Source organism: Thamnophis elegans, chromosome 3 (assembly GCF_009769535.1).
Source record: "Thamnophis elegans isolate rThaEle1 chromosome 3, rThaEle1.pri, whole genome shotgun sequence".
Classification (NCBI taxonomy): Eukaryota; Metazoa; Chordata; class Lepidosauria; order Squamata; family Colubridae; genus Thamnophis; species Thamnophis elegans.
This window is the reverse complement of record NC_045543.1, coordinates 41,328,465-41,352,969: the sequence shown is the minus strand read 5'-3', so window position 1 is coordinate 41,352,969 and position 24,505 is coordinate 41,328,465. Positions and strand designations below refer to the sequence as shown.

The 24,505-nt window shown below is 41.9% G+C and overlaps 2 protein-coding genes and 1 non-coding gene across 13 annotated transcripts in view; all 3 read left to right on the top strand.

The window, feature by feature from the left end:
- The first annotated feature begins 174 nt into the window (after positions 1-174).
- LOC116506881 lies at positions 175-235 on the top strand. Its single transcript, XR_004255091.1, has one exon. It is a non-coding gene; the product is annotated as a U7 small nuclear RNA (small nuclear RNA).
- Positions 236-940: 705 nt separating this feature from the next.
- C3H12orf57 (chromosome 3 C12orf57 homolog) lies at positions 941-3,623 on the top strand. Of its 2 annotated transcripts, none has more exons than XM_032212891.1 (3): positions 941-1,229; positions 2,590-2,766; positions 3,287-3,623. In XM_032212891.1, the coding sequence occupies exons 1-3, from the start codon at positions 1,154-1,156 to the stop codon at positions 3,436-3,438; spliced, it is 405 nt and encodes a 134-aa protein (XP_032068782.1). In that variant the 5' UTR covers positions 941-1,153; the 3' UTR covers positions 3,439-3,623. The 2 variants fall into 2 exon arrangements, with proteins under 2 accessions (XP_032068782.1, XP_032068783.1); XM_032212892.1 differs by lacking the exon at positions 941-1,229 and adding an exon at positions 1,295-1,529.
- Positions 3,624-7,110: 3,487 nt separating this feature from the next.
- PTPN6 (protein tyrosine phosphatase non-receptor type 6) overlaps positions 7,111-24,505 on the top strand; it is a 50,874-nt gene continuing 33,479 nt past the window's right edge. The window contains exons 1-7 of one of the 10 annotated variants that reach the window (XM_032213329.1): positions 7,111-7,266; positions 8,067-8,123; positions 10,048-10,202; positions 10,566-10,990; positions 11,852-11,974; positions 13,362-13,556; positions 15,215-15,382. In XM_032213329.1, the coding sequence (XP_032069220.1) occupies positions 10,986-10,990; positions 11,852-11,974; positions 13,362-13,556; positions 15,215-15,382 (491 nt within the window). In that variant the 5' untranslated portion in view covers positions 7,111-7,266; positions 8,067-8,123; positions 10,048-10,202; positions 10,566-10,985. Of the gene's footprint in view, positions 7,429-8,066; positions 10,203-10,565; positions 10,991-11,851; positions 11,975-13,361; positions 13,557-15,214; positions 15,383-24,505 lie in introns of all 10 variants that reach the window. The other 9 variants (XM_032213331.1, XM_032213330.1, XM_032213328.1 and 6 more) reach the window with 9 other exon arrangements.

The following is a 24,505-nucleotide window of genomic DNA, read 5'->3' as shown; positions in this document are numbered from 1 at the left end:
AATTTTAAGGAATAAATACATAATTCCCGCAGGAAATACGGTGGGGGTCTTCTGGTTTTATATAATTGCTTTTATACTGCCAGCGATGGGACAGAATGCGCCTTCATATTTTATTCACCGACACCTGAAACGTGTTCTGTTCTCCGTGGGTGAATGCCGCGCGCTCTTCCATCTCAGTGACTTCAGCTCTTTTTGTATTTGTCTAGAAGGCTTTCTGCTGTGGCGGAGAGCCTCCCAAATTTCGTTAAAGTAAGATATGTATCTATGTAAGAAATTAAAAGGCTGCGAAGTGTTTCTATGCTATCAGCTTTTCTTTGTCGAGGCCGGGCGCTCCAAAAAGATCCGAGCCTGCCTTGCAAGGTGGTTGTTGCCGATGTGTTCGGTTTCCTAGGAAGTGCGAAAGGGCTGCGCTTTCTTCTATAGCAGCTTCCGTTTAAAAGAAACCCTACCAGGATCCCTAAACTTGTTTGGTAATTTTAGGAATATTGCGTATAACGTGCGTACAAGGAGTTTCCTAACATGTAATCCATTGCAAAGCTGCAACCTACCCGTTTATTTGGGGGTGTTTTCGCAATCATCAGACTAAAGGGAAGTGACTCATTTTATGCAAACTCCAGCAACCGGATTGCTTCCACAGAGCCCACGAGATTTAGTGTGGTAAATAACAAGCTGCCCAGAAAGGCCATCCAGCCTCCAGCGAGAGCCTCATACCAGCGATAGGGAAGAAAACACAGAAACGCACCCCTCTGGGTGCATTTAAAAGCAAAGCAGAGAAGCCAACTCATTTATTTTCTTCCTCTTCAAGGCTCCTCCTCCCCGCTTGGGAGCTCATCTCGGAATCCTTACCCACAAAGGAAGGGCTTTGCCTGGCTATTCCACTTTATGCCCATCCTCCCTGATTTATTTATTTGTTAAAAACCCCGTCTGCTTTGCAGCCCGGAAGTTGGAGAGAGGAGAGGCGGGTTCCTAAGCCCGGGAGGGGAAGGAGGGTCCTGGAGGGCTGCCGAGTCTCTTTGCAGGAGGAGGCAGAGGAGGGGGGCTGCCTCTGTCTCTCTGCCTGCCTGCGCTGGAGCAGCAGCCCTTGCCAGCCGGCAGCGTGGAAGTTAGAGCCTCTGTTTCTCTCCCCCCACCACCACCCGCCTCGGCCCACCGCATGTCAAGCCTGCAGCGACCCCCGGCTGCTTCGGCCCAGGCCCCACCGGTTTCATTAAGCGTGGAGCAGGCCAAAGGTGAGGCGGAGCAGGTTTCGAGGGAAGGCGAGCATGCAAAGGGGGCTGCAGGGAGACCTGGTGATGCAACGGCAGAGGCCTTCCTGCATGGCGACAGAGCTTTATTCTCCTCCGAAACCACGTCTTCCCTCCCTCCGCCCCGCCTCCCCCAAAACCTCTGGCCCAGATTTTTCTGCCGCTGCCCTTCCTGCCACCGGTGCTCCGGCTGCTCCCTGGCCCCAGTCTGTGGCAAGAGAGAAGAGCGCCCTGCCAGTCATAAATACAGCAGGGAAGCTGAGGAGGCCGGTGGGAAATACATGGGTGGGTGGGGGAGGGAATCCATCGTACCCGCGAGGGAGATTTGTGTGACAGTAAATGGAATGGTTTCATTGGAAGTCGGGCAAGAAATGGGCCATTTCAATATTTAAGGTTTAAATCTAGAAATCGGGGGTTCTAGTTTTGGGTACCACAAGTTCCCCCTGTGACTTGTGCAGACAAAGAGAGGATCAGAGTCTTGAGCTCTGTAACCAGGTTTTTAAAAACGAGGACCCTTCGGGTTCCATGTCCTGGAGTTCTGCCTACAGTTTGGGAAATAGCTGGTTGCCACTTCCTTTGAAAAGACATTTTTTCCAAAGGAATTATAGAACTTCTTTTGCTTCCCTTCAAAAAGGGCTTTGTGAGCTAACTGTTTCTGCTTGTAATAAAGGAGAGTATTTTTAGTGAACAATCAGTCATGGTTTTTGGTCCTAAAGACCTTTTATAAGTGTGTTTGTCTTTTTATCGCTCTCACATTTATATAATTTTATATAATCTGGCATAGTGACTTTCAGCTTCATAGTGAAGCTTAGAATACTCAACCTATTATTTGCATGTAACGATTGAACCTGTTGCTATGCCTCCTTAGCTGCACACTTTTTAAAAGCTACTTTTTTTAGAAAAGTAAACAGAACTTTTTTTTTAATGTCTTGATCATTTTGGCCCACAAGGTGAACCACATTATGGCCAATGTTTGTCCTTAATACTGTACTGTGATAATGGAACAATAGGGACTGGATGCAATTGCTTAGCATATTCTTCAAGGAGAAAATGATCTTTAAGATATGAGGACTCCAGCTCCCAGAATTCCTCAATCAGTATCTTGTCGGGGGAATTCTGGAAGTTGAAGTCCAAATATCTTAAAAGTTGCTAAGTTTGAAAAACACTGTTTTAGACCATCCCTTGCTGTCTCAAGATGGCTGTTTGCTCAAAGGAGAATGAAATGCAAAGGCTGTTAATCAAGTATTGTACTTCTCAGGGAGAGAAACCAGCTGTTTTTACAAAGGTTCACAGACTTCAACTGGTGGGAATTGTAATACACTACAACATTTTTGTTTACATTTAGTGGTTTTGGCGGAAGTGATCAAGGCATTTGGATCTCCGGAAAATGCTCAGCGCCTGGAGGAAGCCAGGGACAATGCCTGCAATGACATGGGGAAGATGCTTCAGTTCCTGCTTCCTGTGGCTACCCAGATACAACAGGATGTGATCAAACCTTATGGTTTCAGTAACGATGGGGAAGGTAGTTCATGACAAACTTAATTGGCAGCAACAGGGAGAGGCTGATTTAGCTGTTGTGCCTGGTTGGTTATCCAGTACACCCAATGATCTGAGCCATGGAAGGCAACCTTTATATTTTTCAAATTTAGAACCAGCCCATCTCTCTTGCGGAGGGACTCTGGATGGTATACAAATACACACACCAGAGGTGGTATTCAACTGGTTCTCTCAGGTTCGGGTGAACTGATAGCGGCTGCTGCAGGAGGCTCCACCCTCCCATGACATAATGTGCGAGAACTGTGCATGCAGAGAAGGCGGTACCCCTGGAGACTCCATGATCAAGTCAAGAAAATTAGTAGCAAAAGGGGAAGAAAGTATTTTGGTTTTTTCTTTTCATGAATTAAATATATATATATAGCAGCTCTTGAAGAAAGTTACCCATCCTGGATTGTATTATACAGTCCACAGAGATGATAAGAAAAGCGGTGTTTTATAAGAATTGTCTTAACAGTACTTTCTCTCCCCCACCCCCTGTTTTCTAGGAGTCCTAAAGTTTGCCAGATTGATAAAATCATACGAGTCGCAGGATCCTGAAATTGCAAGCATGTCTGGGAAGCTGAAGTCTATGTTTCTGCCTCCAATGACTCTACCTCCCCATGGAGCTGGGACAGGAGGCGCGGTTGCCACATCATGAAGCGGGCTGCCTGTAGTGGGATCTGTATTATTTTTATGCTTCCACATCAGTCTTAACTTGGCTGAAACTTGGGCATTGTTTTCTTTCGTTATCATGGAAGAGGTGTTTTGACTTTTTCTATAGTCCTTAATATTTTTGTGCTTATGAATAAAAACTTGTAAATATGTCCCATCATATTTCTGACTGAGAGTTTCTGTGCCAGTTTTTTTCCAAATTCTGCTTACTAAAATATATTTTAATGAATTTCAGATCTTAGTCTATTCACTCATATTTCATAGTAGCATTTTATTTAAATATTTTATCATTCTAGTTAGAAAGTTAATTGCCATGCCGGGTGGGTCAAATTTTTTAAAAAAATCTCCCGTAAAAAACACAGGCTAACAATTTCTCTTTACAAATTTACTGGTAAGTATATTTGTTTCCAGTCTGCTATAAATATCTGAAGCAGAACTGTATATTAATCTCATGCCAATGTCTCACAGTAATCATCAGAAGTAATGTTTTGTAATCACCTTGAGCTCCAGGAGAAAAGAACAAAAAGGGCCAGTTTGGTGTGGTGAAGGTGCTGGCCTAGAAACCAGCAGATTCTGTGTCCGGCCTTAGGCATGAAATCTGGCTTGGGTGTCTTGGGGCTAGTCACTCTCTCAGCCCAACTCTCTTCAGGGCTGTTCTTGAGGGGAAAATAGGAGGAGGAAGAAGTATTATATGTTTGCTATCTTAACTTACTTATAAAGTAATAAAGGTAGGATTAAAAATAATAATAAACCCAATCAATACCTTGGACAATAATTAGAAAGTCTGAAAGGAGGAGGGAGGGAGGAGGAAAGAGTAACTGGATTTGTTTCAGATGGATCTCTTCATAGAGTCAATTGGTCAGCAGTTGTTCTTAGTTTAGTTTAGTTTTAGTTTAGTTTAGTTATTTAGTTTTTCTGGAGAAAGAATTTTGAAATTACCTCTTTTTTATATTTTTTATTTTGTTTTTAATAATAAATAAGCTGCTTTGCTGGGGTTGTACCCTGGACAAAGAGATTCTAATTGTAATAAATAATAAAGCACCAGGCCTTGAAACTGGGTGACCATGGGTGGTAGTCCCACCTAAACCACGAAAGCAGGTGGGCCATTCATTCATTCTTATCCCTGGGAAGAAGGCAACAGCAAACTACTTCTGAAATCTTGTCAAGAAAATTAAAGGGACTAGTACACTCATTTGCCAGGAGGCAACATCAAATCCAGAGGACCAAAAAAAGTATCTTTGGTGATGTATATCACTATTTCTTTATACAGCTGCATCAGTTACTGCTAAGCAAATGCTTGGAAGTAGCCATGAATCTTAAGGAGACCATAGGATTGGAGACTCATTTTCAATGCCAAGATAATACCAATGTTGCTGGATGAGTAGACAATAGGGCAGTAGGGGATGCTTGTTATTGCATCATTAAACATTCACATGTAAAAATGCAGGTGAAGAAGGGGCTCTTGTAGCTAGGTAGCCAGGTAAGGTGCATTCATACTGAGAAAAAGACAATGGAGAGGATTACATTTACCACAGCCACTGACCTAATCAGATAAGAAACACCCCAACAACTCCAGAGAGTGAGCAAAAAAAAGAGCCCATGACCACTGTAATGGATATGCTTAGTTGTCCTATACCTGAGATGGCGAACCTATGGCATGTGTGCCACAGGTGGCATGTGGAGCCCTCTCTGCAGGCACACAAGCCATCGTTCAGCTCAGTTCTACCATGCATGTGTGCACACCTATCGCTGGCCAGCTGATTTTAGTGTCTCTGCTGCGCATACAGGAGATGAGCGTGGGGTCGCAAGGGGTGGGGGGTGCCCGCAGCCCGTTTTTGGTCCCAGGAAGCTTCAGGGAGGCCTGCTAGGGGACGGGGGTCGTACGCAGGGTTAGGGTTAGGGCAGGGGGAGCACCGGGGGGGGGTGTCGTATGCGCAGGTGGCGAGGCACATTATATTGTGGATGTGGGCATGCATGCGCTGTCATGCACACACCCTACTGACAATTTTAAAAGCAGTGTTCTCAGCCTTGGCTACTTTTAAGTTGCTTAGACTTCTCTCCCAGAATTCCTCAGCCAGCGTCCTGAGAGGGATGTTGCTTTAGAGCGGTTTTTCTCAACCGTGGTGACTTTAAGTCCTGTGGACTTCAACTCCCAGAATCCCCACAGCTGGCTGGGGGATTCTGGGAGTTGAAGTCCACAGAACTTAAAGTCGCCAAGGTTGAGAAACACTGCTTTAGAGAGAGAATAGTCACTGCTCATGTTCATGGAGAGGGAGTGCCAGGATGTTGGCTGCAACTATGTAATTGAAACCGCGCCTTTGGGGGGGGGGCTGTCATGCATGTAGAGAAGATGCAGCTTTAGTGCAGTGTCACAACTAGACTTTTTGGGGCCCTATGTAGATAGATAGCCCTGAATGCTGAGATCCCTTCTAAAGTGATCTAATCTGATAATCATTGCTATATGATTGATATTGTTTAGACACAATTTGTTCAATAAGCCACAATTGGGTGAGTTTATAAAACAAATTTTAGTCATAAAACGTGAAAGTTGGAATGAAAAGCACAGTTTATATTTTCTCATGATGTCTAAATTCATAGTGAACTCTATAATATAAACATGCTCATTGAACAAAAAATTCATTTACTTAGGAAATTGAGAATTCTGTTATGCCTCAAAAGGTCATCTTTAGTGCCTTTGGAACTCTCTTTTGTTTTAATTAAATAGTTGAATGTCCTGAAGTAGACAAAATTGGGAAACCACAAAATTTCATGAGATTGGGGGGCATTAGGTTTGGGATATCCACTTCTGAGCAATGTTACAGATAATCCTTAATTATTAATCCCAAATTCCAATTACTGTATATACCGACCAATAAACTGAGAAATTTTGGTTCAAACATGCACTCCCAAATTGGGTTTGGCTTATCCGTGGATGGGTTTATCCCTGAGTATCTACAGTGTATCATTTTTGTCTGCACTAGGCGGCTCACATTGCTAGAGGGCTCTATTGAGCTTTTCCCAACATCTCTCTAAATCGAAAATTAGAAAACAGACATTTCTGACTGCGTTTAGGGTAGCATGATGTGCTCGGTCCTGTGAAATGCTGAGGAATAACAGTAAACATTCAGTTCAAAGTATTTTAAAAAGTATTCTGTATGCTTTTTGTAGAACAATAAGGGTTGTTTCTCTAACCTTAGAGTACCGAAGAAGATGGATTCATAACTGCTCAGAAGAGTGCGCAAAATTATAATTAAGTAGAAAACAAACAGAATGCCATCCTGCCTATAGTTTAAGAAGGCAATACAGCCTTAGAAACATTCCTGTATGCCAAGACACAAAAGATAGTTTAATGGAAAGAAACTTACTTCCTATTGTAAGTAAGTTAGTGAGCAAAGTTAGTAGATGAGTTTATAAAATACATGAATATATCTATGATGAAGTGAAAACAGTGAAAGTCTTCTGAGATGTGTCAAAGCTGCTGCTTTGAGGAGGGCAAGCCACATAGTCCTTCAGGCAACTGGCTCAGGGATGATCGGGTTTTTTTTCCCCCGGCTTCCCAGATCTACCCAGGGAGGGCCTCCCTGTAGATCAGTGAGGCGGAGACAGCAAACGGCCCCTCCCTTGGTTACCTGCTGCTTGTCTCAGGTTCAGCCTCTTCCTCTCCCTGTAACCTCCTGGGTGTTTATTAACTCCAGCTCAGGAAGACATTCAGCAGGGGAAAGAATGAAGTCTTTTGTATTGGGGGCAGCTTTTTGAATTCAGCTTCCTCCCCCCCATACCTTTTCACTAAGGCAGAGGCTTCTCTCTCCGCCAGGTAACTTTCAGGTCTCAGCCTCTTCTGCTTCAGTGTAATAAGAACGTAGAAGTGAAGGTTTGTTCAATATGGGCTTCTGATTTTATCATGTCTGTAATTAGCAAGAACTAAGGATGTACACAGTTCTTTCTCCAACTGGTGTTGACATGCACGTGGGCAAATGTAGGTATTCATTTTCCCCTTAATAGCTAGTGGCATTGCAACAGAGTAGGCCAGCTATTGTAGTTAATACTAGTATAAATGATATGGACTGCCTTCCTGGAGGTAAGTCCACTGAATGCATGAAGGCTTAACTTTGCATCAACATAAGTACAGAACGATGGGGCTGGCAATGTGATCAGAACAATTTCAGGATATAAAGCTGATTTTTACCAGAAGTTTCGCTCATTATTTAAGAGGACTGCATTTTAAAAGGAACTATTAGGAAATAGTAATATTAAAAAGTCAATTAAAACAATGGTAATAAAGGTGAAGATTAAGTGTAAATAAAATGTGCTTATTGTATCCTGATGTTTTAGAAAAATTGGGGAAATTTTGTGATGTATTTAAATGTAGAAACCATCATAACAATGCTGTTTACTAGTAGAGTCAAGATATCAAAGGCTAAGATGTGTGTAACTTAATCTTATAGCACTCTCAGTACCATTTTCATTTGTAAGGCAGCCAAATCAATTGATTGTAATATTGCTAACTTTTAAAAGCACCAAGATAAATAATAAATAGAGCTACAGGGTGATTTGCCTATTTGTCTATGGATCCTTGCATCTTCTGTCTGTTCTCTCTGTTTTCCTTCCTTCCAGAAAATCCATTGCTACCTTATCGTAGCAGGCTTCCTTAGGCAAGACTCCATCATGTAGGTATGTCTTACCCAGCAGTCACTGCTCGTTTTGGCCCTAGGCAAGCTGAAGAGCAGACTTCTCCCCAGGAGAGAGAATGTGTGAAGAGATGCAGAAATTTTGAAGAACTGCATCTTGAAGGTCAGATGGGCTTAGTCAGAGTTGCTTTCAGATAGCTTTCCCTACTTGATATCTGAAAATGCAGAGCAGCATCTCTTAGTGCCTGCCAAGAGAACCTCCTTTACATCAAAACATTAGTTTATCTAAAGACACTGTTGAGCAAAACACCAATCTCTGGCAATGTTTTTAGTTCCTAAAATTCTCTGGAAGCTGAAGATCCTCATAAGCTTCCTACAAAACCAGTTGGCTCTCTGCTTTTGCCAGGTAAATGTTCACTTGCTGATAGTGAGCTGAGGATCTTCAGAGGTTGTAATGTGGTAGAGAGCATTGTGGTAATTGGTTTATAGCAGTCATCTTCTCTGAGTGAGAAAACTCACAACTTTTTTGCCAGTGTGCTTAGAAGTCTCAGGCCCCAAATACTGGAAAATCCTGTCTTTAGTTCAATGACCTAAGGTAGAAAAGCTAGGAAAGACCTTGTATTACGTTGGAGCTTTCCACTGCAGCCAGAGCCAGCTGGAATAATAATCATATGCAGTGCCATGCAGCCTCACAAGTCCTTTCCACTCTTGTTTTATCTTTACCATCAAATGTTAAATTTCAGGTGGGGGAAGCTAAATGTAAGAGTAGCAAATGAACTAAACTCTTTTTCCCCCACGTTCCCCCCTCTCCAAATTTCCCCATCAAGTGCCACTCTGCAAAAGAGCAACGCAGGGCAAAGGCAGAGAACATACAGCTCCTCCCTACGTTTCCTGCAATGATTTGACCTGGGCTGATCCAAATATTTTGTTTTAGTAAAAAAAAAAAAAGTGCTGATCCACAAGCACTTGTTGCTCTATTTTAGAGCTGTGCTAGCATCCATGGCTGAGAGCATTGCATTCTCCACTTTCCCCAGAACAGTGCAAGAAATCCTGGGAATGCCACTGGGAGATAGGGAGGAGGGGGGGATTGGATAATCAATACACACACACACACACACACACATTTTGATATCTACAGCCATCAATGGAATCTTTAAAGAAAACATCTCTAGGTCAATTTGGAAAACAAATGACTGGGTTAAGAATTTAAGCTCCCTTCACCTGTATGTGATCATCATGATCAGGACCAGACTCATACAAGCTGCCATTGGCATAAACACAAATCAGAAGAGCAGCTGCACACTATGGAGTTATTATATCTTGCAGTTAGCCATCAGAATATGCCTCTGCTTTATTATCACTGCCAAAAATATCTGTTAAGGGAGTTAAATATTATCTCTGTTAGGATCAAAGTTTAAAGTACATTCCCCAGGCTTTGATGTTCAACAAAAATATTTTTAAGTCTTCGGATGAAAACAATAATAGTAAAAAAAAGATTAACCGTTTTAATATGTTATCTTATCCTAGCAACATTATTCCCTCCTTAAAAACAACAACTGTCCATATGGAAGAGTTTGTGTAACCAGAAAGCAGGCAAATTATGTGAAAGTGGTTGACATAACCAAAACATATGAATGCACACCTTAAAACAAAATTTAAATATTTGCAAATCCTGTACTTGATACTTACTTATGCTGTGGACAGTTTTTTTATGCTGTGGACAGAATTTTATTCTACAGCTTCAAGTAGATATCATTAGGTTGTGCAAACAAGATCTTGCCTAAAGATATATTAAAATTGCTGGATATTTGGCTCAAAGTCTTATTCTAGGCAGGTCTCTTCTAGGCAGGGAGGTTCAAAAAACAATTTTATTTTTCCCCTTATAATTTTGTTCACTTTTACAGAAAAAAACATGTCTTCTTTGTGAAGAGATAAGTAATTAAAACTTTCTCCTGTCATGAAACAAGGCCTGTTCAAGGAGCTGTGAGCATTCAAGTACCCAAATGGAAAGAAGGAGATGATCCAACAAAAGGACGTTTTGCATTAACATCAAGGGAAAAACATGTTTGGTGGACTTAAATTGGACCACATCTAGTAGACGGTTTCTTGACTGTGGGAAAAGGTATTACTGTTGCATGATATACGTAGCTATAGGCTGTGTCTTTGTGGTGAGCTGCTCTATGAATTCCATCTCATTCCATTGAATGAGGAAAAATAATGCAGTCTGGTAAAGGGATCTCCTATGGAAGCAAGAAGCACACAATAACGTTAAGAAAATAGAACCTGAAATGTTTAAAGCTTTCTTTCTCTGTTGCAGGCCTGAATTCCCCAAAGTCTTTTATATTTATTGGTTACATACACTTCGGATATAATTGCCTTTAATTATGTTGCATTTAGTACTGGCGTTGATTCTCCTGTAGTGATACTCAAATGGACTGTTTCACACTCATTTATTGTGAATTTTTTCTCCTCCCCCCCCCCAAAGGAAGAAAGACAGAAATAGTTCTGAGCAGGGAAGATAGGACAGGAGGAGAAAAAGGACCCAAAAGCAGAAGCAGAAGTGCACACATTGCAACTTGCAGTGAAGAACAACGATGTTAAATATGCTTCCTGTTCCTGTATTAGTGCTCAGCAACTTGGAACTGCCTGTTTGCCTCAGTTCTTTCTACCCATACCTACCAACACGGACTGATTGTGGAGCAGTCTATGAATGTGTGATGGGCAGCAGAAACGCATGAGGTAGATGGGTAGAGTCAAAAAAGGAGAATTCACATCTGGAGAGTCCGGTTGAGACATCAAACGCTCATTTGCTTTTATTTTCATCTTAAAAGAAACTTCTTCAGATAATTTTTCAATTGTTTTCTTAATTGGATTTTTGATTCTGCCACTGATCACCTGGGAAATAATGAGGTAAGGAAAAATTTAGGATTGACTATTACAGATTAATGTTTTCTTTCTAAGTGGTCTTGAAACGTTTCCTTGAACTGGGAGGAACAATGTTCTGTGGGAGCAAGTGTGTGATACCGGTATAGGAGACAGTTGTTGGAACAGATCGTTGTGTTGCCTCTGGCTGTATGGATTTGGGAGTAGAGGCTACGTCTTCAGGCATCATTGCGTAACTAGCAGCTGCTGCTAAGTCTTCAGGATCTAGCAGAAATGTAGCAAGTAGAGTTTCTTCTGCTACCTGTTATTAGTGGAGGAGCAGCTTCACTAGCTACATGTGTGTTTCCCTTCTGCTTAATTGGAAAGTTGATGACCCTGTCTCTCTCCATAGAGATGATTTGATTACTTGCCATTATATTTTGTGGCTGCTTTTATTGTATTCATGTCCTTTAAATTGTTGAAATTGTTTTAGAATTGTCAGCTGTCCAGAGTCACTTGGTTGAGTTGGGCAGCTATAGAAATTGAATGAATAAATAAATAAGTGAATAAACAAACAAACAAACAATGCTTAATGGCCAAACACTGAATGTGCAAACTGACTGCAACTGAAGGTGCTGTGTTCCAGATGAACTGAAGGGTCAGTCTACTTTGGTTGATCTGCACTGGTGGATTCTCATTGATTTGTTGTTAATTCTAAATTATGAACATTCTAGTGGGAGTCAGTGCTGTTGGGGCAGCGGAGAGAGTGAAGGAAAACGAATGTCTCCTTTCTGAATTGTTGTAGAGAGTGGAGGCATCTGCCTTGTGAGCTCTAAGTAGGATCACACATATCCCTCCACTGATGATGTCCTTCTTTTTTTACTTTTCTCTCTTCCTTTCGCCAAACAGGTGGTTTCATCGTGACCTGAGTGGCATAGATGCTGAGGCCTTACTCAAAGCACGAGGGATTCATGGCAGCTTTCTGGCTCGGCCCAGCCGGAAGAACAAGGGGGACTTTTCCCTTTCGGTCAGGTAATTGCCCCCCTCCCTCTTCCAATTCTTTGATAATATTCTATGGTTCTTCTTGAGAGACACATTACCTTCCACCTCTTTAATCTTTATTCTCTAAAGGGATACCATGTCGGTATATACCAAAAAAGTTTCCCCTCTGTAATAAATGGAGGCCATATCATAATAGGATGGTTTCCATGGTTAATTGTTAAAACATATATCACTCCTAAGGTCTATGGGAGAGGGCTGCTATGATACATTTAAATGAATAATAATAAATAATATCTGGAAAATCCCAAGACACATTGGAATTGAAAGCCAGAGTGGTAAAAGAAAAGGGGGAATAGAAAGAGCGTAAGTGAAGATGGCTGTTGTGAAACTTATAACTTTCCACAAAATTGAAGATGAATTCTTTCTCTGGGGTTTTTTCCTTTTGTCTTGGGGAGAGGGGGGGTTGGGAGAGAGACTGGGTGGTAAGTTCAGAGACTGATTCTCCCTACAACTTTCTCTGAAATAAATCTGCTGATGGCATAACACTGACTTTTCTGGGAACAGACGTTCAAACAAAACAAGCAGCTCCCTGGGCTAGTGGCCCAGTGCTCTTTTTAAAAAATGTCCAGGGTTTGAGGAAGTCATCAGACACTGGAACAGAAAGACCAGGTTCAAGCCTTCCCATGGGGACTTCCTTCCACAGCTTCTGATTCCCACGTTCATTTTCAACTGGCCTCCATTTAAGTAAAGCAACTTTATTTCTTCCTTTCTTTCAAATTGGAATTTCCACTAACTTTCATATTAATGTTATACAATAAATCATCCTCTGAATAATAAGTCCTGCTTAAACATTTTGAAGTAAGTAACAATACCAGTGCCACTTCTAATGCCATTACACCTGCCTGTCTTAACATAGAAAGCATGAAAAATCAGGTGAAATGACAGTTGGAAAAATGCCACAGGGAGCCAAATGTACTATCTTTTAAGCTGGCTTTCTGCAAAATTCAGTTTTATTTATTTATTTGAGAGACAAATATGGCCACCCTTCTTATGTGTCACAATTCTGGTGGCTTACAAAAACAGAAGTAAAAACCAAAGAAAGTCAATACCTTCCTTCCCCAAATAAAAACAACCTCAAATCCCAGCATCCTAAAACTCCGTGGTACAAATACAATCACTGGCTCCAGCTTCATTTTAATCCTAATTCTCCAGTTTGCATAAAAGTCTTCTACTCAATTCATATGTTGTGGGGTGGGTGATAAGCTCTGGTGAGAGCAAACGCCAAATAGTCCATCCAATTCATCAAGTTCCCTTATTCCGGTCTAGAATTCCTACCAGGAGAAACAATAAAGATAATTTTTCCTTTGCTCTTCCCTTCCTGATCAACTGATGAGAAGCTTCTGCCTCTCTCTTTTAGGGTTGGTGATGAAGTAACTCACATCCGTATCCAGAATACTGGAGATTATTATGATCTCTATGGAGGAGAGAAATTTGCTACTCTATCAGAGTTGGTGGAATATTATACACAGCAGCAGGGATCCCTGCAGGATAAAGATGGAACCATCATAGACTTGAGGTATCCACTCAACTGCTCTGATCCCACAACAGAAAGGTATGAGGAAAGCACACCTGATTGTACATATAGCTGCATATCCGTCTTGACTTTCCTTTCCACACTGAGCCTCAATTGAGGGGTGCTCACATTTTATATTTATGTCTTTTATCATTTGTACATATGTATCTCTGCTGTGGATCTATAAACTGTAGATTTAAGTGTACATTACATGTAATTATTTAGTGACTATTTATTTGCCTGCAATGTCTGAATAGTCATCTAGGAGGGATGGTGTAGTGAATGCTGCAGTGTGTGGGGACTGGACTTGATGATCTCTTAGGTTCCTTCCATGATTCCTTAGATCCTATAAGGTTTTCTGGATGATAGTCTAAATGCTTTTGACTCTACAAAGACATTCATTTATCTGGAGCATATGAAAGAACGTTATGTGTTACTCCAAAATTTGTATTTCGAGCAAGCCCTTATTGGTCTAAAATACTTTTATTCTCTATATTTTTACTTAAAAAGAACACAAAGCAAGTAAGAATATAATGAAAAAATGTTAAAAATTCCACCAACATTTAAGATCACTATCTTAAGTGATCCACTATCTACATCTCAGCTTGAATGTAGATTTCCTCTTCTTAGAGATGTCTTTCTCAGACAAGATGTTAAATAAAGCCAAACATAGTATCTGTGTGTGCACACACATATACGCATGCCCTATTCTAGTCGTGCAGTTGCCTTTTAGTTGAAAAGTAATGGACTCCAGGAAGAGGTAGCAGATGTTTACAAGGCCATATCAAGTTGTACCTAGTACTGTCCTGGGACTCCTGAGAAGAAAGAGCAATCATTAATTGCATAGCTGGAAATATAGGGATTTCAGTTTTTGGTTTGAAAGATTTTAAGCCTATGCATATGGTGAATCTTGTATGAATGGGTCATTTAAATATTGCTCATAAAATAATTGACGCTTCTCTATGCAGAAATAAGCCCTGGTGCATATTCAGTAGGGAATACATAGCACTGAACTGTCTGGAAAAGTTACTACGTCTGCATAAGCCATTATGCATATAAATATTGCAGAGATTCTTTTTTTTTTAAATTAAATGTACCTGCAAAAAACAGCTTCAGGAAGAAGTGAAATTCTAAATGAAAATAGAAAATATAAAAATAATAAAGAAGAAATGCTAATGAGAATTTTAAAGATACTGGAAATGGTTGATTTATTAAAAGGAAAGAAAAAGGAAGATATGAGTATGAATTAATAGGGCAATTGTAAGGAAATTCTCAAAATGAAAAAAAGAAAGGAGACAGAGAGTCCCAAAAAGTAATTAGCCCCATGTGGGCAATTAGGGCCTCTTATTCCTGGCTTTTGTTGCCATACAGTTATGGGATGCTGAGCCAAAGAGTTGGCTAACGTTTTCTCTGATATTGTCATTTTCAGCTGCAGCTATTTTTCTTCATTTTCCATAGTCTCCCTCATTATTAATGATTCTGGATATCTTGTAGAATCTTCTGAAATCTGAAAAGGTCTATGTCCCAGTTATCTAGCAACAGATTATACTTTATATGCTTAAATAATATGAATGCATATTCATCAGGGCATACCAATGTGTAGTCATTCCGGTCACACCTACAAAGGAACTGTGCCATTGCTGAAGTAGAGAACCTCTCCAGGCCCTCTTACAAACGGGATGGTTTTATTCATGTAGGAAAGAGTCCTGGTCCAGTATGCTTTCCCTGGTCCTCCTTGTGGACTTCTGTGTGGCAGGACTTTCTCTCAGGGCCTGCTTTTTGTCTGTGTCAGGAGGACCCAGGAAAATCAAGATATTCACTCAAGTGGAAAGATCTCCACAGATCCTGAGTATTTCTGAATGGAGGTACAGTGTAGTTCCTTTTCATAACACTTGGGGAAAAAAGCTAACCATTGTTTAGAAGTATATAAATAAATGTGCCCTATATAATGTATGCTTACATGTCCTTTGTTCTTTTAGTAAAGGATCTAATGAATGATTAACTTTCCTCTCAGCATTGTTCCCCTTTTACTTTTCAAGCTTTCTTAAACTGAGAGATTCCCTAAGACAGTAGGTTATAGAGCACATACTACATTTTGTCATGTGATGGAGTTTCAATATTGGTGTGACTTATATTTAGAAACCAGGCTTCTTTTGTTTCACTGATTTGTTATTTTTGGCACCTTGTTACGATGTAAAGATTGTGGTGTCGATAAGAAGCAGGTATCAAGCAAATCATCTGTCCTTGTTCAAACCTTTTATTTTCACAGGTTTATTTCATGTTTCTTCTTTCGTTGCATGCTTGTAAGCCTTACGATGGCATAAACCTTTATGGAAATGTGTTTGTCATGATGATGGCCTTTGTGACTCTTTATTTTCTTACTGCCACCCATCTGGAAATTGTATTAAAATGGGCGGCTTTTGTTCATGTTGGTCAGGGACAGTTCCAGTCCTGTGGATTCTATGTTCTACTGTGGTATGTTAAGCCATTCATGAGACAGAGCTGGGTTTGTCCTGTTCCCTTGAAAAGAATCAGTCTATTTATCCTCTCTAGTCTCTGCATGCAGGCCCACTCACATCCAAAGGCAGCAGTTGGCCAGAGAGCCTGCTGCTTCCTCCCTTGCGGTTGGAAAGTTCTGTCCTCCAGGCTCTTACGAAAACTCAGCCTCCCTCCCCACCAACCACCCAAGATTTTCCATCACGTGGCTTCCCCTCCTCTTGGTCCACTGAGCTTAACTGTTTCCTCTCTGAGAGGGAAAGAGGCTCACTTAGCAAATGATAGCTTTGTTCATTTCCTACCCAGCAGTTCTATATTTTGGAACATCTTTTGGAACGGAGGTAGTTGTCAAAATATAGCTTCCATCTTCCTTCATCATTGCTGGTTGAGGTTGCTGGGACATGTAGTTTAGCCTCTTCTGCAGGAGCACAGATTCCCTCCTATTTTAAAGAAAAGATTATAAAACAAAAGCAGTGTGATCTTTAAAATTCAATAATCAGTAATAAAAACTTTAGTGATTGCATTTATTATATTATTCTGTTCAACAAAGTTTATTTCATTTGACCCTAATCAGGCGTACATGAACTACAGACCAGTGAGTCCAATATGTAGCTTGATGAGTGCATTAAATGACCATTTATCAAACTCTGGTTAGGCTACCAGGATTATTAATAAATATATAAAGGATTGATCTAATCTCTCAATCTTTTAACAATATGATTTTCATATAAGAGAGCCATTCATTTGAGAGCCAGTTTGCTTTAGTGTGTTAAGGCATCACGCAGAAAGCAAGTTCTAGTCCTGCCTTAGCATGAGGCATGAAAACCAGCTGGGTGATGGGCCAGTCATTCTCTCTCAATCTACCCCATCTCACAAGGTTTTTATGGGGAAAATAGGAGGAGGAAGGTGTGCTGGATATGTTCACCAACCTGAGTTATTTGTAAAATAATAAAGGCAGAATACAAACAAACAACAAACAAATACATAAATAGACAGGCTATGAGGAACAATTCTCTTAATACTATCCAGTGTTTATTCTTCTTTATATTAGGGCCGTGATGGTGAACCTATGGCACGTGTGCCTCAGGTGACATGTGGAGTCATTTGCTGGGCATGTGAGATGTTGCCCTGTCAGCTGACTTCAGCCTTCTTTTGAGGCCATTTTTCGCCCTCCGGAGGCTTCCCTGAGCCCCCCAAAGCGCGAAAAACCGGCCCTACAGACAAACCGTAAGTCACTTACGGTTTGCTCATAGAGCCATTTTTCGCCCTCTGGAGCCTTCGGGGAAGCCTCCTGAAGGCCCCTGAAGGCTCCGGAGCTTGAAAATCGGCCCTACGGACAAACTGGAAGTCACCATTTCTGAACTTCTGGGTTCCCTTTAGGTCCACGCATGTATAGATCCTCATAAATGGGGGGAACGCATGCATAGTATTATGGGTGTGGCACACCGGCGCACCACCCCCCTGTGTTCCTCCCACATTTGGTATGGCAGCCAAAAAAGGTGTGCAATCACTGTATTAGAGTTTCTACACTCTCCTAACTGTAGAAGTGAAAAATCTAAACAATGTGATAATCTCTGACTTGCTCTACTGTTTCTTTTGAAAGTTAATTAAAATAATGGATGTAAACCAGTGGTGGGATTCAAATATTTTTACTGCCAGTTCTGTGGGCATGGCTTGGTGGGCATGGCAGGGGAAGGTTACTGCAAAATCCCCATTTCCTCCCGATCAGCTGGAACTCAGGAGGCAGAGAATAGATGGGTGCGGGGCCAGTCAGAGGTGGCATTTACCAGTTCTCTGAACTACTCAAAATTTCCACTACCAGTTCTCCGTAACTGGTCAGAACCTGCTGAATACCACCTCTGTTGTAAACTCAAAATCTTAATTGTAAATCTTCATCCACAATTACTTTTTCCTCAGAAAGTGGCAAACATTACAATGTGACTCTAGTTTGTCATATTCCAGTAATTTAAGCTAGTAAACATAACCTTTCTGAGAACCTCTCCCAATTTCATGACTCCTGCATTTTGCCTTGGCTCCGATTGTTTTGCTTCCTGCTCTGATCCAGCCGAAGGACGCTGTATTTAGAAATCAAAACTGATTTCATCATTGTATAAGAATCATGCCAAAATAAACTAGAAGCCGTTAAAATGCTGTAGCCTACATAAATGCTGTTACTCATATCATACTGCAACAGTGATATCAGCTGAAAATATTCAAAACTACTAGCAAAAATAATTCAAAGCAGCATTTAAAAATAAACCTGTTCTTTAAAACTAATATTAAATATAATGCATGCAGCAGCTAAAATCTGAGTCCAGAAAAGTTGGACACAGAATCAATTAAAAAATGAACTAAATAAAACTGGGTGAAAGTGGGATGTTAAGAACCAGAGGAAGTCTTCTGCAGTAGAAGTGAGCGGTTATCAAGAAGATTCACTTTGAATGGATATCAGACAAGCTTGAATGCAAGCATTCCAGCTTTTTATACAGAATAGGCAGAGTTTTTCAGGAGCAGCTAATCTTTAATTAATTTGACCCCAGTTGCTTAGTACCTTCCACGATATCCATAAGCAAACTGGTAATCAATGTGTCATGAATAAGAGCAGTTATAAAGCCCTGATCTTTTTAGAGCTTGTAAAATCATAGTTGTCGTATTGTGGACTGACTGAAGCATCTTAGGTTAGGTTAGGTTTATTAGATTTATATGCCTTTCCAGGTCAACATGCTGCAGAAATGACCACATTTGAGGTAACAGTTTAAGAACAGTATTCAACCATGTCTTTATTTATAGATTTCAACATTTCCTATAGTGTCTTTAAAAAGAGTGGAATCATTTCAATATAATAATAACAACAATATAATTTAAGCTTGGGAGCAGTTACTTTAGAACAGTCTAGAAAGTATATTGAAATCTGTTTTTCATTCCCTATTGTAATAATACATCACAGCTAAAAGACCATTAAAAGCAAATGTTTCATTAGCATATTTGACATCTAATTAATCAAGATATGTGTAGGCAGTTGACAAATTACTTTGTAAAATGCATTGTGCATTATGAATATATTATCAACTATCCACTTTTAATGATGGATGCTAGGTCTGTGAATTAAGACACACATTTTTTTATATCAGCATCAGATTTTAATGTGCTGGCTAAATCAACGCAGCCAGTTTACTCAAAAGCAACAGTTCACACTATGTGTGTGCATGTGTGTGTGTGCAATTAACTACCTGTAAATCAGAAAGTAACTAAATGTGGGTAATATGGTAAAACTGTACTGCAGTTCTTTTTCTTTAAATGTGGCTAAAAGCCTATTTAAACCAGTTGAGATTGCTTTGGGGGTAAGTATTGTATTTTTCGGAGTATAAGACACACCCTTTTCCCTCAAAAAAGAGGGTGAAAATCTGGGTGCATCTTATACACTGAATACAGCATTTTTGACCTCCCAAACTCTCGCCCTCTTTGCAAAAATGGCCGTGCATAGCCTTTAGGAGACTTTCAGAGTGCTCCTGGGGGCTGGGGAGAGCAAAAATGAGCAAAATATGGGCCATTTTTTACCCGTTTTTGCCCCCCCCCCCCAGCCTTCAGGAGCGCTCCATAAGCCTCCTAAAGGATATGCATGCTCTTTTTTTGTCAAAAAATGGGCCCATTTTCATGAAAAGCGGTCTATTTTTGGGAGATCTGCAGAGTGCAAAACCTTTTTTTTTTTAATTTGCCTCTTCAAAATCTTGGTGCGTCTTATACTTCGGCATGTCTTATACTCCGAAAAATACAGTAAATGAATTAAGAATATTATTTTTCTAATAAGGTGACAGAAGTCACTTCTGTGTTTCATGAACACCTGTACTTCTGGCTGATTCATTTTTTTTTTGCAGCTCTATGGTTCTAGGAACTTATCCAGGACAACATAAAGCTGAAAGCACTGTAGCAGAGTACAATTATTTAACTTATTTATAAACCAAAAACAAAAGTAAAATAATAGGCAAAAATAAATATGAAAGTTTAGATTGCTCCGCCAATGGTCTTCTATATGCAAGACAACTGAACCAAATTTTAGTTTGATACATATTAGAACATATCTGAGATGCATTTTCTGTTTCTGACCTACCAGACCTATATCAATGAGCTTTAGTAATAAATACCGAGGAACTCCGGGAGATGAAGCGCCAAAAGAGACGCCTAGAGCGACGTTGGAGGACTAGTAACTCTGAATCTGATCGAACACTTTTATTAGGATTTACCCAGTGGCGATACGGGTGGCAAAATGCACGCATTTTTCCGCTCTTATTGCGTCCGCAGAATCTCGCCCAGCCGCCCTGTTTAGGGTGACCCGCTCCCTCCTGAAAGGTGAGGAGGTGGGGGAACCCCTGCAGGGAAGAGCTGAGGAATTTGTTCAGTTTCTGTCGGATAAAATCACTCAGTTTCGGACAGACCTTGACTCCGCTTGGGCAATACCAGCCGAGATGCCGAGGGTAAGCCTTACTCGGATTTCCTGGGATGAGTTAGAATTTGTCACCCCTGAGGAAGTGGACAAGGCCATGGGAGCGATGAGCGCCTCCACCTGTTTACTGGACCTGTGCCCCTCCTGGCTGGTTTTGACCAGCAGAGAGGTGACACGAGGATGGCTCCAGGCGATTACCAACGCATCTTTGCAGGAGGGGTCTTTCCTGCAACCATTGAAGGAAGCAGTGGTGAGACCCCTCCTCAAGAAGCCTTCCCTGGATCCAGCCATCATGAAAAACTATCATCCTATCTCCAACCTTCCTTTTCTGGGGAAGGTTGTTGAGAAGGTGGTGGCGCTTCAACTCCGACGGACCTTGAATGAAGCGGATTATCTGGATTCCTTTCAGTCTGGTTTCAGGCCTGGGTACAGCACGGAAACCGCTTTGGTCGCACTGATCGATGATCTCTGGCGGGCTAGGGATAGAGGGCATTCCTCTATCCTGGTGCTTCTTGACCTCTCAGCGGCTTTCGATACCATCGACCATGGTATCCTTCTGCGACGTCTGGAGGAGGTGGGAGTGAGAGGCACCGTTTTATGGTGGTTCTCCTCTTACCTCTCCAACAGGTTGCAGTCGGTGTTGGTCGGGGGGCAGAGGTCGACCCCTAGGCCCCTCAAATGTGGGGTGCTGCAGGGTTCGGTCTTGTCCCCCCTTCTATTTAACATCTACATGAAACCGCTGGGTGACATCATACGACAGCACGGGATAAAGTACCATCAATATGCAAATGATACACAACTGTATCTAACTGCCCCATGCCAAGTCAGTGTAGCGGCGGACATGATGTGCCGATGCCTGGAAGCTGTCAGGATCTGGATGGGGATGAACAAATTGGTGCTCAGTCCCGATAAGACTGAGTGGCTTTGGATGTTGCCCCTGAAGGACAGTCCAGACAGTCCGTCCTTGATCCTGGGGGGCAAAAACTTACACCCCTCAGAGAGGGCCCGCAACTTGGGGGTCCTCCTGGATTCGCAGCTGACACTGGAACACCATCTGTCGGCTTTGACCAGGGGGGCCTTTGCCCAGGTTTGCCTGGTGCACCAATTGCAGCCCTATTTGGACCGGGGGCCACTCCAAACGGTCACTCATGCCCTTGTCACCTCAAGGCTGGATTATTGCAATGCGCTCTACATGGGGCTACCCTTGAAAAGCGTTCGGAGACTACAGCTGGTCCAGAATGCAGCCGCGCGAGCGATATTGTAATACCTGTCCTTCGCGAGCTGCACTGGTTACCAATTGGTCTCCGGACGCAATTGAAGGTGTTGATTATTACCTTTAAAGCCCTACATGGCTTAGGACCAGCGTACTTTGATAAGAGCCAAGGTGGCGCAGTGGTTAAATGCAGCACTGCAGGCTACTGCTAGATCAGCAGGTCAGCGGTTCAAATCTCACCGGCTCAGGGTTGACTCAGCCTTCCATCCTTCCGAGGTGGGTAAAATGAGGACCCAGATTGTTGGGGGCAATATGCTGACTCTCTGTAAACCGCTTAGAGAGGCCTGAAAGGCCTATGAAGCGGTATATAAGTCTACTGCTATTGCTATTGCTACCTGCAAGACCACCTACTGCCACAAACCTCCCAACGGCCGATAAGAGCCCACAGATTGGGCCTCCTTTGGATGCCGTCAGCCGGACAGTGTCGGCTGGGGGCCCCCGGAGGAGAGCCATTTCTGTGGCTGCTCCGACCCTTTGGAATCAGCTACCCCCAGAGATCCGGACCTTACCCACTCTCATGGCCTTCAGGAAAGCTGTTAAAACCTGGCTGTTCTGGCAGGCCTGGGGCTGTTGACCTTATTGTTAAGGTCCAGCCCCGATTAGAACGAATGCGTGTTGTGAATTTTAAACTATTCTTTTTATTTTTCTTTTCTTTTTTCTCCCTTCTTTGTAAGCCGCCCGGAGTCCTTTGGGATTGGGCAGCCTATAAATTTAATAAACAAACAAACAAACAAACAAACAAACAAACAAATAAATAAATATTTTTTCTGGATGGACAACTGAAGGATGTATAACCTCCTCTTTCAATTTCTTTTAATGTATATCAGGGGTGTCAAACTCAAGGCACCGGGGCCAGATCCGGCCCATGGGGTACTTAAATCTGGCCCATGGGGCCCACCTGAAAACAGTGAAGGGCTGGCCCGCGGTGCTTCTGCCAGTGAAAACGGGCCCCTGAGCTCCATTTTCGGCTGCCACAGCCTCCTACAATCCTCTGCCAATGAAAACAGAGCTTGGAAGAGCCCGTGTTTGCTGGCAGAGCACTCGGGCCACCACAGGCACCCCCGATAGGAGTGATATCAAGCTGATCACGCCCACCCTGGCCACTCAAGGTCAAACACAACCCTGATGCAGCCCTCAATGAAATTGAGTTTGACACTCCTGATATACATGGGCACATTTATTGTCTTCCAATACTAAAATATTTTCTCTCCACTAGCATGGTGGGCAGGCATTTAATCTTCCCCCAATGCCTACTGTGAATGATGTTTATCAGTTGGTGGAGGTGAAAGCTCTCTTGTTAACTCCACATTTAAGTGAGAGAAGAATAAAGTTCATGTCTGTTTGATGGTCAATAGTCAATACTCAGCACCCGAATTTTACCCTACCTTTCTTCAACCCTAAGACTGTCTACTGGAATGAAAACTCACAATGCCAGAGATCTTCTTTCTTTTTTTTTTTCCAGGATGAGAGAACATGCTTACTTATACTAAATTTGTGAATGAGCAGGAAAAAAGACTACTGACTTTAGGCTTTTGTACAGAAGTGCAAAGTTGTATGATTTCATTGACAGATGTTCTAAATGCCAAGAAAGTGAGCCCAAATGGCACATTACAAATGCTTGGGAGCAATGTAGGAGAAATCGTTCTTTCACGTGCAGACAAATATGCCTAGGAGAGGAGAAGCACCTTCAAATTAGCTTCTCTTGCACTTCTGAACTAGTTCATAACAGGGGAGATGGCCCTTTTGATAGTATCTTAATCAGGGGGTGTTCCTGTACCGGTTGGTACCGGTTTGTTTCTTGTGTGCTTTGCGCACAGCAAGCAGCATGCGCAGTTGACTGTAATTTGTTCTGCGCATGTGCAGAAATATATTGGTAAAGGGAGAAGAGACCGAGGAACTGGTTCGGGGGCGTGGCCAGCCTGGGTTGCTGCTGGTTCTGCGACCCAGGCCAAATCACCACTACCGGTTCAGCTGAACCGGGCCGAACTGGAAGCAACCCTCCTCTGATCTTAATCATCTCAGCTTTAAAGATTAGTACCTTAAATTAAACACTTGGCCATCAGGGTAGAACTTCCAAAATAAGCATCCTGTCATCTCTGTATCTTGCACTGATGAGCAGTTTAGCTGCCATATATGACATCACTTTCACCCTGGTCTTATTTAAGCAATGCCTTAAAAATCCGTCTTTTTTCCCAAGGTTCATGCCAGGGTGGATGATGGACCACTTGAGATTTATAGCAACAGCACTTCGACTTATGCACTCCTTCATAGCGCTTTATGGCATTCTCTGGGCTATTTTTACAATGTCTGCATAGTGCCCCCAACAATCTGGGTCCTCATTTTACCAACTTTGGAAAGATGGAAGACTGTGTCAACCTTGAACTGGTCAGGATCAAACTTCAGGCTGTGGGTGGAGTTAGCCTGCAATACTGTAATCACTGCACGACCAGGGTTCCTGCATAAGACTGATTTATGCAATTTTTCCAGATATCTGCTTCATGTATTGTTTGTATTGTATCGTTTTAAATAATTTTCTACTCTTAGCCACCTAGAGATGTAATGGAATTGGATGATGTATTAATGTAATAAATTAATAAGTGGTATATGTAGTCCTTGACTTATGACCAATTGCTTAATGACCTTCAAAATTATGACAGCTACCCCAAAAGGTATTTATGACCTGGTTCTGAACTTCCCCCCTCCTCCTGTGCCCCCCAGTAATGTGACTGCATTTCAGGCATTCAGCACCTAGGCTGTGTTTACGGCTATTTGCAATGT